General features: G+C 51.8%; 1 protein-coding gene across 1 annotated transcript in view; it reads left to right on the top strand.

Moving 5' to 3' along the window:
- The window catches only part of LOC118229419 (potassium/sodium hyperpolarization-activated cyclic nucleotide-gated channel 2-like), a 45,465-nt gene extending 28,103 nt beyond the window's left edge, over positions 1-17,362 (top strand). The window contains 5 exon segments of the mRNA XM_035421359.1: positions 7,967-8,113; positions 8,595-8,835; positions 13,010-13,174; positions 15,423-15,619; positions 15,621-17,362. Coding sequence (XP_035277250.1) covers positions 7,967-8,113; positions 8,595-8,835; positions 13,010-13,174; positions 15,423-15,619; positions 15,621-16,448 — 1,578 coding nt within the window. The 3' untranslated portion in view covers positions 16,449-17,362.
- The last annotated feature ends 719 nt before the right edge of the window (positions 17,363-18,081 follow it).

Here is an 18,081-nt window from a genome sequence, read left to right as displayed (position 1 = left end):
TCGAGAGATCTACACACGCCACGCATGGCCCCTCTGCCGCCTCGAGACCCGCCGACGCGTTTGTGACGCAGTGGAGCGGGGTTTAGAGGCGCCCGCCGACGCGTTTGTGACGCAGTGGAGCGGGGTTTAGAGGCGCCCGCCGACGCGTTTGTGACGCAGTGGAGCGGGGTTTAGAGACGCCGGACCCGCCGCCGCGTTTGTGACGCAGTGGAGCGGGGTTTAGAGGCGCCCGCCGACGCGTTTGTGACGCAGTGGAGCGGGGTTTAGAGGCTCCCGCCGACGCGTTTGTGACGCAGTGGAGCGGGGTTTAGAGATGCCGGACCCGCCGCCGCGTTTGTGACGCAGTGGAGCGGGATTTAGAGGCGCCCGCCGGCGCGTTTGTGAAGCAGTGGAGCGGGGTTTAGAGGCATCCGCCGACGCGTTTGTGACGCAGTGGAGCGGGGTTTAGAGGCTCCCGCCGACGCGTTTGTGACGCAGTGGAGCGGGGTTTAGAGGCCCCCGCCGACGCGTTTGTGACGCAGTGGAGCGGGATTTAGAGGCTCCCGCCGACGCGTTTGTGACGCAGTGGAGCGGGGTTTAGAGGCGCCGGACCCGCCGACGCGTTTGTGACGCAGTGGAGCGGGGTTTAGAGGCGCCCGCCGACGCGTTTGTGACGCAGTGGAGCGGGGTTTAGAGGCGCCCGCCGACGCGTTTGTGACGCAGTGGAGCGGGGTTTAGAGACGCCGGACCCGCCGACACGTTTGTGACGCAGTGGAGCGGGGTTTAGAGGCGCCCGCCGACGCGTTTGTGAAGCAGTGGAGCGGGGTTTAGAGGCACCCGCCAACGCGTTTGTGACGCAGTGGAGCGGGGTTTACCGACGCCGGACCCGCCGACGCGTTTGTTGATGCAGTGGAGCGGGGTTTAGAGGCGCCCGCCGACGCGTTTGTGACGCAGTGGAGCGGGGTTTAGAGGCTCCCGCCGACGCGTTTGTGATGCAGTGGAGCGGGGTTTAGAGACGCCCGCCGACGCGTTTGTGACGCAGTGGAGCGGGGTTTAGAGACGCCGGACCCGCCGACGTGTTTGTGACGCAGTAGAGCGGCGTTTGTGACGCAGTGGAGCGGGGTTTAGACACGCCCGCCGAAGCATTTGTGACGCAGTGGAGCGGGGTTTAGAGGCGCCCGCCGACGCGTTTGTGACGCAGTGGAGCGGGGTTTAGAGACGCCGGACCCGCCGACGCGTTTGTGACGCAGTGGAGCGGGGTTTAGAGACTCCGGACCCGCCGACGCGTTTGTGACGCAGTGGAGCGGGGTTTAGAGACGCCCGCCGACGCGTTTGTGACGCAGTGGAGCGGGGTTTAGAGACGCCAGACGGTGAGGTATGCGGCCGTGTGACTGTCTCTCCTGAACCAAAATTAGAATTCCTCCGCAGACCCGCGATGTTGACTTCAGAGCCGTGAAACGCAAGCGCATTAAAAATTTATACCGCTCCTCCACCCCCACCTCAACCGCCGCCACCCCCCCACCCCCAACAGCCCCCTTGGGACGTACCAGTTTGACAGTAGCGGGATGGGGGGGAGGAGTGGTGATGTCACATCTTGGGGTTGGGATTTTTACTGCATCTAGACAGAAGAGACAGAAAAAGAAATAGAAAATAGAAGCTGTGAATGTTTTTGGGATGTCCTGCCCACTTATTGCTGAACACGTGAACGCTCGTTGAGGATGATGACATCACACTATCGACCTCCGCCCCCCTCCCCCTCCCATTCACAAAATAATTTTTATTAAGTTTCCCCCAGAGCTAGAGCCTTGGGTCCTCTGTGCTGTGAGCTAATGTGCTTTTCCTTGTTTTGTTTTCTGTAAGCACATTTCTACAGTTGTGGTTTGCCAAGGTCACAGATTTCCCCCCCCCCCGTCTCTCTCTCTCTCTGCTTCGAGTTGCCACAGGCTGTCATTTTGGGTGATTTATTGCGCCTTGTCCTGGGGGACCTGGATGCTCTGCGACACAAATCTACTTCACATTTTCTGGTGATTACAAAAAAAGAAAAAAAAAGAAAAGAAAAACTCAAGAGCTTTTTTGGAACGCCTGCTTCTCGTTCTTGCTTCACGCCTGTTATTTTAGGAGAGGAGAAGGTCCTTTCGCTAAAAATCAAAGGACGCAGGCAGCCGGCTATTTCCCTGGCACAGGACAGTTTATATAAGGCCATTGTTCCTCCCCCACCCCACCCCAAAGGGGCCCAGTCTAAAGTCAGCGTTTAAGATGGTGGCAGGTGTAATAATTCAGTCTGTGCTACAGGGAACATTTTTTTCTCTACCTCTCTCTCTCTTCTGCTGTGAAACTTGTGGGTTTTGTGACCTTCTTCTTTCGCCAGTTATGGCACATTAATTAACGGATTCTTTTCGAAAAGCGAAGCGCGAGAGCGGCTGAGTGAAATTTTTGAAGTGTGAGTTTGCTTTCCGCTCGGGAGGCGATCGCCAGACAGAGCATCCTTCGATTTTTTTATTTATTTTTTTTTTCTTTTTCGGGGACGAGTGCCTCTGACGAAAATAAAATTTTAAAAATCTGCAAAATGTCAGCTGGCTTTCTGGAACCCGCAAGGTGTTTTCAGCCCATGGAACTCTGCTTAAGACCTCAGTACCCCCCCCCCCCCCGGGCTGTGCCATGGACTGCTGCCCCCTTGTGGCGAGTCCGGGTGTGCGTTCGGGCCCCTTGGCTTTAAGGGAGGAGTGGTTGAAATGCCGCAGTGAAATGTGGCGGCCGCTCCAAGCAGCGTTCGGTTCCGATTTACGAAGTGGTAGAAGGCAAATTACATTCCCTTGCTTCCTCATTTTTTCCCTCCCTCCCGCAAAGAGTATAAGCTTCCAGCAAGAAGGGAATCCCACAATGCAACACTCCGCTGGAGGAGGAGAGGATAGGGCCGGTCGGTTTCGGTTTTCTCCTCCTCTGTTTTCCCTATTTTCACCTGTCAAGTCCACCTGTTGCGCATCACAAAATTCCTCCAAATTTCCACAAAGTAGCTCATTGGAGGGGGGGGGGGGCTTTTGGAGGGAACATGCTAAAGTGGGACCGAATGCAACTGTGGTCACTGCCACAGGTGGCACCTTTAAACCCCCCCCCCCCCCACCCCCCACCCATCCCCTGCAGCCATAACTCAGCGGTGACTCATCGATGACTCAGCGCTGAGCCCCGCCTACCCCTTCAGCCAATGGCCGAAAGGCTCGGTACCTCTCCCTTCCTCCCTCGTTCCCTTTCTCTTTTCTCCTGTCCCCTCTCCTGGGGCTTCCACACGCCCGCTGTTATCTGTCCGTGGGCCGCTGTCCCATCACTCATTTTATCTCTCTCTCCTCTCTCACTCACTCCCTCTCTCTCCTCTCTCCCCCCTCTCTCTTTGTCTCTCTCTCTCTCCCTCTCTCCCTCTCTCTCTCTGTAGAGGGAGGAATCGGCACCGAAGGTCAAACGGTGGCTGTAAATCTGCAGGACTCTCTCTCTCTCTATCTCTCTCTCTTTCTTCCTCTCTCTCTCTCTCTCTCTCTCTATCTCTCTCTCTTTCTTCCTCTCTCTCTCTCTCTCTCTCTATCTCTCTCTCTTTCTCTCTCTATCTCTCTCTCTTTCTTCCTCTCTCTCTCTCTCTTTCTTCCTCTCTATCTCTCTCTCTCTCTCTCTCTCTTTCTTCCTCTCTCTCTCTCTCTCTCTCTCTCTCTCTCTCTGTAGTTCAGCCTCTCGTTCGCTCAAGCCCACTCTTAATTCCGCATCATGTACGTAGCGTGTCATTCATACATTTATTCACTTTTTAATCAAGTTAAAAAAAAAAAATTTTTTATCTTTTTTTAAGATGGAATTTTTAGCTGAAGGTCAAGGAAGGTCGTTGTCCCTGGATACAGACAGGTGACAGCCACGCTCCGGTCTTTATTGCATTATTCATGGTTCCTTGCAGGATTTCCGTTTCGTTTTGGGCCAGGGTTCTGTTCTGGCTCTGTGGCGTTCTGCCGCTGTTATTCGCACCAGTTAAACGAGGCGCTGCCTGTGCCATTCCTCTCTTCTATTTTAAAAAACCGTGATATTCTTGGTCTTGCGTGTATTCTGAATTCCCCTTGCCCACACCAAGCAGCCTTGTGTAACAGGATGTGCTGAATATTAACAAATGCATGTTTAAATTGAAAGTCTGTTCAGAAATTGACTTCGTCAAGCAAATAATTGCTTGATAAACACGTGAAACTGTGTATTCCCTGTGAACACCAAAAAATAATATTTTCTAAACGCTGATAAATCTTGGCTGCTCAGAGGATAGTGCATTGAAATGCACTCAGGGTAAAACAGGTTGTGATCTTACAGTCTTGTGTATAATTGTTTCACAGTGCAGGTTTTAAACCCGGTGATAACTTCACACAGTGATGTGATTGATAGCTTTTATGACTCCGGTCTGTGACAGGGAAACACCGACATGACAGAGCTGCGCAGCGGTCTGTGTGTGTGTGTTTAAGACGAGTCTGTGCCGTCGGCCATGTTCCCACTCCTCTCAGCGTGGAGAGGAGAGGAAGCCGGCTTAGTTTCTGACAGGCAGACGCGAAACATTCAACAGCGATCGCCGCACAAATATGCACAGATGAGAAGGGCATGCGAGGAGAAAAAAAAATTAATTTGGGTAATCAGCTGTCGGAGAAATTCCCATTGACCTTTACTTGACCTTCTCAGCAGCAATTACAAGACCGAAAAGAGGCAACGAAAGGAAAAAAAACGCACACCTGACTCGGGAGCAGGGAACTAAAACGCGTCTACCCTCTTGTGGTGTGATTAAGCACGCCCGTGTCCAGGGGGATGCCAGGCGAAGGAGATTTTAAATTCTTGTTAACTAGCGCATCCGGCGACGACGAAGCAACCGTCTCCGTGGACCCTGAATGGAATCCTGGCCCTGTCTGGGCTGACACTGTGTGCACACAGGCCCACAGAGCAGCGAGCGGTTAGCCACAGCGCCACCGTGTGGTGGGAGGCCTGCATTGGTAATGCTTCCCGCAGTGGCTGGCAGTGCGTACATCAGAGGCACTGGTTCAGACCTCCCTGCTGAAAATACCAGATGAGATCAGCTGGGATTCTAAGCTGGTTTAAGCTGGTTTAAACTGGTGTTTTTGACACTTCTTACTGGTGATAGCTGGTCTGTGGTTGGTCAAAACTGGTGGAGTGAGCTGGTGGACAAGCTCACGATTGGCTAGTCAGCCGGTAGACAGCTGGTTGTCCAGCTAAAAGTGTTTTAAACACATCTTGAACCAGACTGACCAGTTTAAGCCGGTTTAAACTGGAATTTTCAGCAGGGCTGCCTACACTCTGTCCTTCTGTCTGAGGCTGGAGGACAAGAATACTCAAATGTGGCCCTCCAAGCCAATCAGTGCCGCTGGTGTTCTTTGCAACCACATCGTTAATCGATCGATCAATGTCACTGATTGGTCAGACACTTAACTCGCCTTGTGTCCCAGGTCTACTCTGATCCCTGTTTGGAGGGGAAGAATGAGAACCAGCACTGCTATTGGCCCCGAATATGTAGGGTGTGGGTAGGGGGTAGGGGGTTGGCCGACAGTTCAGACTCCAAACTTGGAAATAAAGCAAAAAGCTGTGTTTTTTTTGTTTTGTTTTGATTTTAAGGGACAGCCGAAAGAGAAGCTCTTAGCGGATCTGAATAATTCACACTGCCTCGCCCTGCTTGAACGCATGCCTGGGTTGACGAAACTTGGCGACTCGCTCTCCCTCTTCCCTTCTCTGTGAGTCTGCCTATCAAAAAAACTGAATCAGACGAATCAGGACGGCGGAAAGGTTTTACGCATCAGAAATACTTCTCGGTACGGCCCTGGGAAAGAGAGTGGTTGTCGCTCACGTCTCGGACACGGAAGGCGGCAGTAACGGCGTAATCGCACGTCTGCTTTTCTGACCTGCAGGAGGCGGCGCTGAGCTGAGCTGAGCTGAGCTGGTCTGAGCTGAGCTGAGCTGAGCTGAGTTGAGCTGAGCTGAGCTGAGCTGGTCTGAGCTGGTCTGAGCTGAGCTGAGCTGAGCTGAGCTGAGCTGAATGTGATCGTCCCGATCGCTTATTTCATCCGTCCTCGTCTCCTCGCGTGACCCCGAAATCGAGCCAGGTCGGCCATCTTTAAGGACGTTCCAGTCCCTCACGTGCTCCTGGAGGATGCTTGAGCGAGGACACACGAGTGCAGCCTTTTTGGAAGTCTATTTTTAGAGCGTGTGATGCATGAATGATCCCCCTGTGGATCCACCTCTCCACATCTGCCACGTCTGTAATCGGACTTCCTTTCCACCTGACGTTTGGCTGAACAGGGACGTTCCGTTCGCCTGACGCACGTTACCTCGATTCCTCCGTCCCCGTGTCTCATCCCTGCATCTCTCCCTCGCGTCCTCTGGTGGGGGTGGAGCTTAGGAGCGAGGAAAGGACGGGAGGAAGAGACGCAAGGAGTGGAAATGCAGTGATTATGGAATTAACCCACAGTCTCGGTTATGGGCATTTTATGGGAACAGAAGCACAGTGAAACACATTGGAACACAGGCACTGTGTAGGCTGTGCACAGGCCAGAGCTAAACTGTTAACTGTGTTTACCCAATTACAGGCACAGGCCACTGGACTCGATTATTCGAGGCAAACTCACGAAATTGACAAATGTCCTCTCAACTATATTGTTACAAACACTCATTCACACCCCTTTTCTCTCTCTCCCTTATACACACACACACACATTCACATACTCCCTCACTCTCTCTCTCTCTCTCTCTCTCACACACACACACACACACACCAATTAGTCCTCCTGTTAAGTAAGGCAGAGTGGCTCTCAATGGAGTTTGAAAATGTGTTCCAAATTTGTACTGTAATTATAATTTTTCAAAAAAAAAAAAAAAATTTACTTTGAGGAAAGTACTTTGTTGTTTTGTTGCCCCGTATCGAGCAGACTTCAAAGCCAGCAGCCTGGTTTAAAAACGCTTGGCACATCTTGAGAGTGGCTTTCTTTGTTTTTTGTTTTTTCTTTGTTGAAAATGTTCTTGGACAGACCACCTAAGGTGACTTCAGAAACAATCTGAGGGAAACGAGGTGAACTTGAATAGTACTTCGGCTGAAGAGACAGGAAGGGAGAAACAGTGAATGCTGACAGAGGAGCTCAACTGCCTAGTCTGGCGCCCTCTATCTGCAGTCTGCTAGTACTACTGTTCCCCCCCTCTCTTCCAAGATCCACAGCCCCAAACTGCAGGGACATTGCATTGTCTTCTCTCCCATTATCACCTCCTTCGAGTGGAGAGAATCACTCTCCCTCTTTCTTCCCTGAAAGGAACTCTCTATGGTGGAAAAGGAAGTAGAGAACTGTAAACAGTGTATCATTAGTTTCAAAGCTCCAGCAGTGAGGTCAGGGACCAAGAAATTTAATCAGAGAGGAAGAATAAGAGGAAGCCGCCCCCCCTCCCCCCTGCCCTCTCCTCCCCCTCACTCAGTTCAATATGCATTACTGACATGATGCTCATATAATTAGCCAAAGTTAATAACGAGGAGAAAAAAATGATATGGTTATTTCAACAATAGCAAATGTTCTCCTTTGCGTGTACCATTTCCTCTCTCTCTCTCTCTCTCTCTCTCTCTCTCTCCGTTCAGTTTAATCACACTCTATTGCCAGGACAACCGTGATAGCAGTGTTACTTAAGCACATATGGAGCTTGAATCCCCCCATTCAATAAAAAGAAGAGAATGCCTGACTAGCTCTCTCTCCCTCTCTCCCCCTCTCCCTCTCTGTCCCCCTCTCTCTCTCTGTCCCCCTCTCTCCCCCTCTCTCTCCCTCCCTCCTCCTCTCTCCCTCCCCCTCCCCCTCACTCCTCTCTCCCCCCTCACTCCCTCCCTCCCCCTCTCTCCCTCCCTCTCCCCCTCCCTTCCTCCCTCTCTCTCTCCCTCCCCCTCTGTCTCTCCCTCCCTCCCTCCCCCTCCCTCTCTCCCTCTCTCCCCCTCTCATTTCAGTATAAACAAGTGGAGCAGTACATGTCCTTTCACAAACTTCCGGCCGACTTTCGCCAGAAGATCCACGACTACTACGAGCACCGGTACCAGGGCAAGATGTTCGACGAGGAGAGCATCCTGGAGGAGCTGAACGAGCCGCTGAGGGAGGTGAGGGGGGGGGGCTCCATGGCGGGGGAGGGGGGGATGTTTGGGAGGGGTGGGGGGGGGCAGTGTAGGGTAATGAGTAAGGAGCTGGACGGTGTCACGCGCTACCTGGCATGATGTCGTATCGTGATGTCTTTCTGTGAACGTGGAAACTGCCCCCCCGCTGCGGGCCTGCTGCCAAGCTTCAGTGTGTCAGTTAAAAACCAGTATTTCAGTTTGTCTCACTTTTGACCCTGATGAGGCTTGTAACGTTGTTTTTTTTTGTTTGTTTTTTTTTTTTAACTGACACGTTGCATAAAGTTGGGCAGATTGGCAGGAGATATAGTGTGTGGGAGTTCTTGTTTTTTTGTGTTTTTTTGTGTCTTTAAATTTACCGGTTGGTGTTCCTCTGCGAACACCTGGACACGACAGACAACAGCAAGGTGCGCGTGCGACGAGTCGCACTGTGACACTCTCTCGCTCTCTTCGTCTCTCGCCCCCCCAGGAAATCGTGAACTTCAACTGCAGGAAGCTGGTGGCGTCCATGCCCCTCTTCGCCAACGCGGAACCCAACTTCGTGACCGCCATGCTGACCAAGCTGCGCTTCGAGGTCTTCCAGCCCCGGGACTACATCATCAGGGAGGGCACCATCGGCAAGAAGATGTACTTCATCCAGCACGGGGTGGTGAGCGTGCTCACCAAGGGCACCATGGGAATGAAGCTCTCCGACGGCTCCTACTTCGGAGGTGCGGCTCCGTCACGCCTTCGCTTTTCATTTGCCAAAAAAATTTAAATAAAAAATCAGCTTCTGAGAGCCAGAGAATTGGGGGGGGGGGGGGGGGAGGGGGGCTGCTCGGTGGCTCGTTCTGTTAAGGAACTGGTTCTCGTGCGCGGGTAAGCCCCATGGTCCAGGTTTGAATCTGGATCGTTCTGGCCTCGGCTACGGGCAGCGAACCGCCGACGTCGCGGCTCGTAATGAGCATGTGGACAGCGCTCTACAGGCTGCGCCACCAGACACCCCCGACAGCACACAGTTAGGGTCAGAGTGTCAGGAGCACTTCCCCCGAGCACAGACCCTGTCCCGCTCTGCCACACATGCACTGTTACAGACAGCGTTTGGGTTTTAGTAATATATCATCAGACACGGGTCAAATACGTATTTGTTTTTCGCTTTTGTTTTCTTCGCTTTACTGATTCTTGTCTGGAAACCAGTGAAATGCAAAACCCCGCCTTCTGGTCATACTGGCTGGCTCAGTTACGCCAGGCAAGATCAATAGAGCACAGAAAAGTATTTGAATCCAAAAACAAATATGTATTTGACCCATTTGGTCTGTATATCATCAATAAGAAAAAAAAGATGTCCAGAAATCCCACATGCAGCTTTTGTAGATGTTTTCTAAGAGATGTGTAAAGGCTCTCTAAGCCCAGGGTGACCCCAGCTGTGATATCAGTACATAAAAAAGCCACAACTGCAGTGAGATAAGGAGAATAAACCCGGAGTGTTTTGCCCTTAGTGTTTGACTCCTATTCGAGTGCCCCCCCCGCCCCCCCCCCCCGACTTCCAACTGTCGTGTCCCAGATTCAAAGCGTCCCCTCAGAGGCTGTTTTTGAAGTCCCGCCGACCCAGAAAGAAGGGCCGGAGGTCCTTTTTGGAGGTTTCTGGGTCATTTTTCATATCTCAAAAAAAAAAAAAAAAAAAACACTGAAAGAAGAGACTAAGAGAAACGAGTTTAAAAAAATTCAAACGGAGAGGTGTGGCGTGGGCTGGTGTGCAGGACGGTGTGTGGCTTTGACGATGGCGGGGGGGGGGGGGGGGGGGACGCACGTGGCTAATTAATAATGCAGGGCTGGGCCGGGCTCACGCGGCACCCGTGACAGGGTCGTTTGTAACGTTCTAGCGTGGATTTATTTCGGTTTGGTCGCTCGCGTCAGGCCAGCGTCGGCCGTTTACGGCTCAGAGACAGGAAGTCGTTAATCTCCCCAGACCGCTTGTTTTTTCCTCGGTTCGGTCCTTGCGGGTTGTCTGGAGAAAGATGTCTCTCTCTCTCTTTTTTTTTCTCTTTCGCACAAAAAGGCGACTCAACAGCCCGCTCTGTTTCCGAAAGGCTTGCAGATTTCCTTCCGCGTTGTCGTCTCCGCCGCGCCGGAAACTTTTTTTACAGCCAAAGCTTCGGTTATCGGCGCGCCGCTGGAGCCTCTTCTCCGAGAAACCGCTTCGGCTGGCCCGGGCACGTTGTGGCTTTTTTTTTTTCACAGAATAAAAATTGGAGGAGAAAGAAAAAAGACTCTTCGCACAAATGTATGCGTTTCCCAAATCCTTTGTGATTATGAAGCTCGTAAAGCGCCTTCTTTACCTCAGAATGGCGGTTTTATGAGTCAGCAGTCCTAAGCAATTAAACGGGACTTTTGATTGGCGGGTGGGTTGCCCTGAAATCCGTTAGCCTGTGAGGTTTTAGTTCAGTCGGGCATTAGAGTGTCACTGTACATTCGACAGATGTAGTGTTCCCTCGAGCTGGTGATCATCACATTGATTAGTGTCTCAGGGAAGGAGCTCTTTGTGCAATAGTGCCCCCTTTGGTCAATTGAGAGATTGCAGAGTGAAACGAAGCAGGCTTGCTTGTTTTTTTATTTTTATTTTTTTATTTAACATATTAGGGCAGTACAGACATGGGTATTACGAATTGGGAGATAATAGATCCATAAAATAAGAAATAAAAGGTTGAGAGATGTTATGACATGTTTAAAATGTTATGATATTCTAGTGAAGGTGTTGTGTGTGCTTCATTAAGGACAACATTCTTCATGTAATAATCATAATTTGCCTGTTTCTTTCCTTTATTAACAAATCTGGTTCACAAGTCTTGTATTAGAGGGGAAAGACTAACTCAGGTACAGGGAATTGGTCATCTGGTGTGCAGTGACCGGATATGTTTATAACTGGTCATAGTGAGACTAGCCCTTCCCAATGTGCTGCTACTCAGCGATGGTGGGGCAGCCTGTGATTGGTCAGATGTGCTGGGCTGTCCTATCGTCATGGGAACGGGTTAATATCGGTTGGTTTTATCTGTTGGAATAGGCAGTCCCCGTTTTCGTCGTGAGATATCTGACACAACCCCATGGCTTCCCCTCCTCTCCAGCATGCACTGATCGGGGTTGTGTAGTTACACCCAATCATCCAATCAAACAACAACATTTTGCCCCTAAACACTTTGTCCAACAGATTTAAGCAGACATCAAACGCGAAAATGTTAAAGGGCCTTTATGTAGATACGGCTGTCACTGTTGTGCTTCAGCACGACTCGCTGTCGGTTAGACAGATAATCTGACTGCGCGATCAACGTTGTAATCAACGCGACTGTTGCAGCCGTTTTTTTATTTTATTTTAAGCGAGTGTTATGTTTTTTTTCTCTCCTTTCGCTATATACTCAGCCCCGTCAGCTGGTGAGGCTGTCTGCTGACGAGCGCTTCAGCGTTCGTTAGACAACACGCGATCACGCGCACACCGGCGGGTAGATTAAATCTGGATCTCTGTTAAAAACCTCTTGGAAAAAAAAAAACGCGAGTCAGCTTTCGGTGGACAGGTCTGAAGGGGACTTTCCACTGGGGGTAGCCTTAACAAATCAATCTCGAAACCTACCGTTTTGTTTTTTAAGTAAATTAAGCAAAATCAATAAGCCGAAAGTGTTTACTTTCCAATATCGTGAAGCATTCTACTTCATTAAGTCTTAACAAGAGGCTTTGAGCCAGAACAGCGTCGGCTAATTAGCTGTCTTAATCAAATTAGGGCAAACTCATTTAATCTCAGGCACACCTCGGCATCTCCGAATGACCCATCTCGCAATGCTCCGCTCCTGCTGTTCAGTGGGTCTTTCCTCTTCTCCCCCTGGCTTCTCTTTCGGCTTTCCTGATTGGCCCTTAATAACGAGGGGGAGGAGTCACAGTTAGCCCAGCGCCCTGTGTTTATGACAATCCATTACACGTCTTTTTTTATTTTTTTATTTTTAAGATTCAGATTTTCCCAAAAGGCGGAACGAAAATCAATTATTCCGCTATTACAACAAAAGATCCTTTTTTTCGCCACGTGTGTGTGGAAAAGACCGTTCCCCCGCCGTGACTCAGAAATAAAAAAGAGAAACCTTTTGTAAGATTGCTGATTTTTTAAAAGGTGCATAAGCTACAAGTGTTGAATGTTTAAAAAAAAAGAGTTAAAAAAAAAAAAAAACAGAACAAAGTGACTTACTTATACCTGGCCTCAGGTGTGAGCACCTGGTGTTCACCTCAGGCTTGAACTGGCAACACACCACAGGCAGCATGGATTCCGCCTTTTCTCTGTGAAAATGTGTCAGAGAAGAAGAAGAAGAAAATAAAATGGTGGAGTAGCTTCCCGGGCGCGGCAGCACATATTTCAGATGGATTATTTCATCAGTGTGTGTTCTGGCATGGTAATTGAAATCTGCCCTCCCTCCTTTCTCTCTCCTTTCTTCTCTCTCTCCATCCCTCTCTTCTATCTTCTCTCACCTTATCTCACCCCCTCGCTCCCTCTCTCTAACTTTTCTTCTCTTTTTTGCCTTGTCTCTCTTCCTCTTTCTATCCCCTACTCTCTCTCTCCCTCTCACTCTCAATTTCTTGCTCTCTACCTTTCTGTCTCTCCTCTCTCTCTACGTCCCTCTCCCTTTTCCTCTCTCTCTACCCCTCCCTCCCTCTCCCTTCGCTCTCCCCCCTCCCCTCTCTCCCTCCCTCTCCCTCTCTCCCCTCTCCCTCTCTCTCCCCTCTCCCTCCCTCTCTCCCTCTCTCTCCCTCTCTCCCCTCTCCCTCTCCCTCCCCCCTCCCCCCTCCCCCCTCTCCCTCTCCCTCTCTCTCCCCCCTGCCCCCTCCCCCCTCCCCCTCCCCCCCCTCTCCCTCTCCCCCCCATCCCCTCAGAGATCTGCTTGCTGACCCGGGGGCGTCGCACGGCGAGCGTTCGGGCGGAGACGTACTGCCGCCTGTTCTCGCTGTCCGTCGACAACTTCAACGAGGTGCTGGAGGAGTACCCCATGATGAGACGGGCCTTCGAGACCGTGGCCATCGACCGGCTCGACCGCATAGGTAACCCCCCCCCCCCCCCCACAGCCCCCCCTCGCCCACACACACACAGGCTCTGTACACCCTCCAGACGCTCCTGCGTTCCTTCTTTCCCTCTCAGTGCTCTTAAATACCAGAGGTCCCCCGGCTGGTAACCTGAGTATCCTTTGTGATGTCACAGCACCGAACGACCGTTGCTATGGTATCGTCCTTGTGGTCACGCCCCTTTTTCAAATCTCCGAAAGATGCTCCCTGAATTGGATCATTTTGACTCCAGCGGTAGCAGAACAGAACTCACGGCGTTGAGAATGCAGAGCCAGTGGGTCTGTAGCAGTGACCTTCAGTCCTGGTCCTGGCGGGCTGCAGGGTCTGCTGGTTTCTTGTTGTGTACTCCGCTCTTAATCGATCAATTAAAGCAGTCGATTACACAGTTAACTCACCTGTCCCTGGTTTCTCGGGTCTGAATTGGCTGCTGATATTAAGGGTAAGACAGAAAACCCGACAGACCCTGCAGCTCTCCGGGACCCTGGAACGGAGATGGCCGGTCCGTAAAGGTCACGGAGGTGCATGGCTCGAGCGAAATTAGGAAAAATGAGGAAATTCCGTCACAGTCTGTCTGTCACTGAGGGCCTCCCTTACTGGGCCACATCACAGGCGTCGACATGGGTGGGCCCTGGCCGCCTAAATAGTGCCCTGCCACCTCCCCCCCCCACCACACATTTACCTTGACTGGACCACGCCCCACTGTGAAGGCCCACCTGGTTCCACGTGCGGGCTCAGCTCCATGACTACTCCCAGCTACGCTGTTTTTGGGGCCTCGTACGGTAGCTTACAGCGATAGATAACGGGTAACGTGCGGCTTGCTTGTTATTAAGCATGTGATTAATATTAAAACGCTGCGCTGTTTTCAGAAGCGTTCGCAAACGGGCTGGATGAGAGAGAAGGAAGTCAGACGCACTCGGGAACAATCTTCGAAGGATTCTCATTTGCCGCTTGTTGGTGCAAATATCATTAGAGGCGGACTATAAAAACACAAACTGCCTCTGAGGATATCAAAGCGGCGGGCTGTAATGATATAATAAAATATTGAGGTCTAGCGCTGGGCGCAGAAAACGTTTGCAAATTTTGCGTTGGCGTTGAGTAAAACAGCTTCGACGCTGCAAGGGGGACCTTCGTACTGGCTTTGTAAACAGACAGACAGCGAGCAGGCTCTGCAGAGGCTACCTGACTTGTTGTTTGCGTACCAGTCGTGTCGAGAAATAAATATGAATATTAATTTTCGCGTCTTGGCACAGGTCTGAAAGCACAGATGCTGAATTTTTAGAAATACAGTCAGAGTAGATGACTACCTCTGACTGGACCTCCGGGGTGCAGTACAGCTGACCTTGTCCCGCCAAAGGGTTGGTGGATTTAATTTGGCCATGGCAGTCACTCAGGTCACCACTGTGTTAGCTCCCCCACAGTGACGGTGCTAGCTCTCTCCTGCAGTACTGTGAGCCCAGTAGATAGTCCCTGGTTCCCAGCTGCTGTGCTCCTGGAGCTGTAACACCGATGGCGTCTCAGTAACTCACACTGACACCAGAGACATTGTGACTCAGCAAAACACAACAGCTTGAGAGAGAGCTGTGAGTGAGATGTGCCTCTGTGTGTGTGTGTGTGTGCGTGTGTATGAGGTCCCCACACCAGCCACGATAGCCAAATCACTGCCCCCGTCTTCCACAAAACACACCTGTCTGAGCACCTGTATCTCAGCCCCCCCCCCCCACCCCCACCCCTCTCAAGCTCTGATAATGTATTCTGCTTCTGTTCCTCTCCGCACGTCACCTTCACATCCATTTGTGCTTGAAGCGGCGCGTCCTTAAATCTCCCTCTGTCACCTTCAGCTGCGCTTAGCGTCACACTGAGAGGGTCGGGTAAGGACTCTGACCCCGGGAGCCTGGTGTAATTACATTACATTACATTTTAGCAGCTGCTTTTAATCCAGGGGGCCTTTTTTAAAAAACACACAATCCGTTTATACAGCAGTCCAGGTTAAGTAGTTTACCGAAGGGTACGATGGCAGTGTCCTATCTGGGAATCAAACCTGCAACCTTTTGGTTACAAGCCAAGTTTTTTTTTTTTTTAAACCCTTATATACTGCACCGCCGCCTGTTGCTAATGTCTGTGTGCGCTATTGAAGGTGTCGGGGTAAGCGGCCCGAGCTGATTGGGTAAATGCGGAACGCGAGCGTGACGCACCTGACGGCCGTGTTCTGGTTGCCGTGGCTCCGCAGGTAAGAAGAACTCCATCCTGCAGCACAAGGTGCAGCACGACCTCAACTCGGGCGTCTTCAACAACCAGGAGAACGAGATGATCCAGGAGATCGTCAAGTACGACCGGGAGATGGTGCAGCTGGTGGACCTGCAGCGCTCGCGGGCCATGTCCATGACCCCACCCGCGCACGGGGGCATCTTCGCCCCCCCCGGCCAGCCCCCCCCCCGGCTCGGCCATCGCCAGCCTCCAGCAGGCCGTGGCCATGAGCTTCTGCCCGCAGGTGGTGAACCCGCTGGTGGGGAGCCCGCTGGTGGGGGTGCCGCTGGGGGGCGGGGCGCTGGTGGGGGCGGGGCCCGTGCCCTCCCCCCGCATGGTGCGCAGGTTCCAGGTGGTGCAGAGCCTGTCCAGCCCAGTTTCGGCCTCCCCCCTGCAGTGCCTGCAGTTCCCCCCCGGTGCCGCCGCCTTCGCCTCCGCCATGTCCAGCCCGCCCGTCCAGAGCCCCCTGGCGGCCGGGGGGGGGCGGACCTTCCAGTACGGCTCGGCGGGAACCTCCGGCTCCCAGCTCTCCCTGGTGCAGCACCACGCCCCCAGCCCCACCCACCGCCCCGCCCCCCTCAAGAGCCCCCACCCCCTGCAGGCTGGTGGCCTGGGTCAGGCCGGGGCCGCGCTCTCCGCCTCCCAGCTCTCCCTCCGCCAGGAGGGGGCCCCGCCCACCGCCCCAGGCCCCGCCCCTGCCAGCTCGCCCCCCTCGCCCCGCGTATCCTTGGCCTCCACGGGACCCGCCCAATCCCAGGCCCCTCCTGCCGTCGCCTCCTCCTCCTCCTCCTCCTCCGGACCCCCAGGGCTGAGGGGTACCCCCCAGCGCTCATCCCTGTCCCACCAAACGGGGGCGGGGTCCTTTCCCCCCACGCCCCCCCCCTCCGAGGCTGCCCCCCAGGGCGGGAAGGGGCCCGGGACGCTGGACTCCGGCCCGTCCCGAAAGGGCTCGGCTGCCAGCCTCCCCGAATCGGACCCGGCCAGATCGCGGCTCTCTTCTCACTTGTGACCTCACAGAGTCCCCCGGGGGGGAGGAGCCAGCCGTCCTCCAGCCTTAAAGGAATCCCCGCCCCCCTCCTCTTAGACCCCGCCCCCTTGACCCCTCCCATCCCCGCCACGCCCACGGTCGTTCGATCTGAATGTATTTGCGTTGCGACAGTGGCGATGGGGGGGGGGCATACGGAACTCAAGAGATGTGTATGGCTCACGGCTGGTGGGTCAATGGATTAATCAGACGAATGCGGGGGGGGGGAGGGGGGGTTTGTGCATTGCGACTCACCTGGACACGCAAACAGGACCTCTTCTGCAGTCCCTGTGTCAGATGCTGCCTTCCTAATTTGTTTTTCTTTATTGTGAAACATATTCAAAACGTGTAATGTATAACGTAGGTGTCATATGCTGTATAAAACCCCAAAACGACGCGACGGGGCCTGCGCAGGGCGGCGGTGACGACGGGGAAATTTAACGCTTCGCAAAAAGAGTTTATTTTTCGTGTGTGTGTGGTTTTCTTGTAGAAGCTATCTTAGGTAAATAGCGTTAGAGTTTTACTCACAGCACTCACGCGTTTTACTCACGCGTTGGTTTGAAGAAGCAGAAAAAAACAACAACAAAAAAAACAATACAATGATGTTTTAGACCGCTGGTCGATCTTAAGTCGCTGTGTACATATGAAACAGGAAGGGAGAAGTAAATACTTAGGTTTCTTTTCATTTTCTCCAGACCAAAGTGGAGCAGGAACACAAAGTCTGGTTGTCAACTGGAGGAAAAAAAAGAAAACAGAAGAAAAAAGGCTATTTATTTAACTGCCTTGATTCTTGACTTTAGAAGCCATATTATTGGTTCGCGTGTGTGTGTGTGTGTGTGTGTGTATGTTTGTGTGTGTGTATGCATGTGTGTTTGTATGTTGTATGTTTTCTCTGTTTTAAAAAACAGAGTTGAGCATTATTTCTATTACTTGAATTCATGTCTGGTCTGTTCTCATTTCTTAAGAAGCTATTGACACTGTAACTTGAGTTCTTACGATCAAATGTGTTTATGAATCGACGTATGCATGTATAGCCCTAAAAATGGATATGAATATTCTGCAATACATCCGCCCTGCCTTACATAACGTACGTTGCTTTAAATATCTATGGAATTATGTTTTTGTAGAAATTAAGAATATGTGTCTTTATATTGTCATCTGTTGTAAGGTGTTGTGATGTAGGGTCTTTGTAAAACTTTCCCTGAGAAGTATGGCAGTTCTTCAGAAAGGTCTGGTAGGAGTTAAACTCACGACAAAGTTTTTTGGTATCGACCTTTGACTAATTAACCGCAGTGGCTAAAGGTGTGGCTTCGCACTTTCGCAAAGCCTGTTTGAAATTTCCTACGCGAAGAAGACTTTCAATTCAATTCGGCAGTTGGATTTCCATTTTGGTCTGCCTCAGTCAAAAAAGGGTTTTTGATAGAGGATTCCACTTGAGCTGAATTCATCTGGCTGTAGGTTTCTTCCAGCCTCTCTATGAATGTTTTCAGCAGCTCAGGTGCGCTTTATTTGAGGTATTTGGTCAGTTCAAAGACTCACAAACAGCTGTAACCAACTGTAAAAATCTCGGAATTCTGTTCAGGATGGTTTCAGCGTCTCGGACTAGCATGGTTTTCCG

The sequence above is a fragment of the Anguilla anguilla genome, chromosome 6 (genome assembly GCF_013347855.1).
Source record: "Anguilla anguilla isolate fAngAng1 chromosome 6, fAngAng1.pri, whole genome shotgun sequence".
Taxonomy (NCBI): Eukaryota; Metazoa; Chordata; class Actinopteri; order Anguilliformes; family Anguillidae; genus Anguilla; species Anguilla anguilla.
Note: the sequence above shows the minus strand (reverse complement) of the source record. Positions and strands in the feature narration are given on the sequence as shown.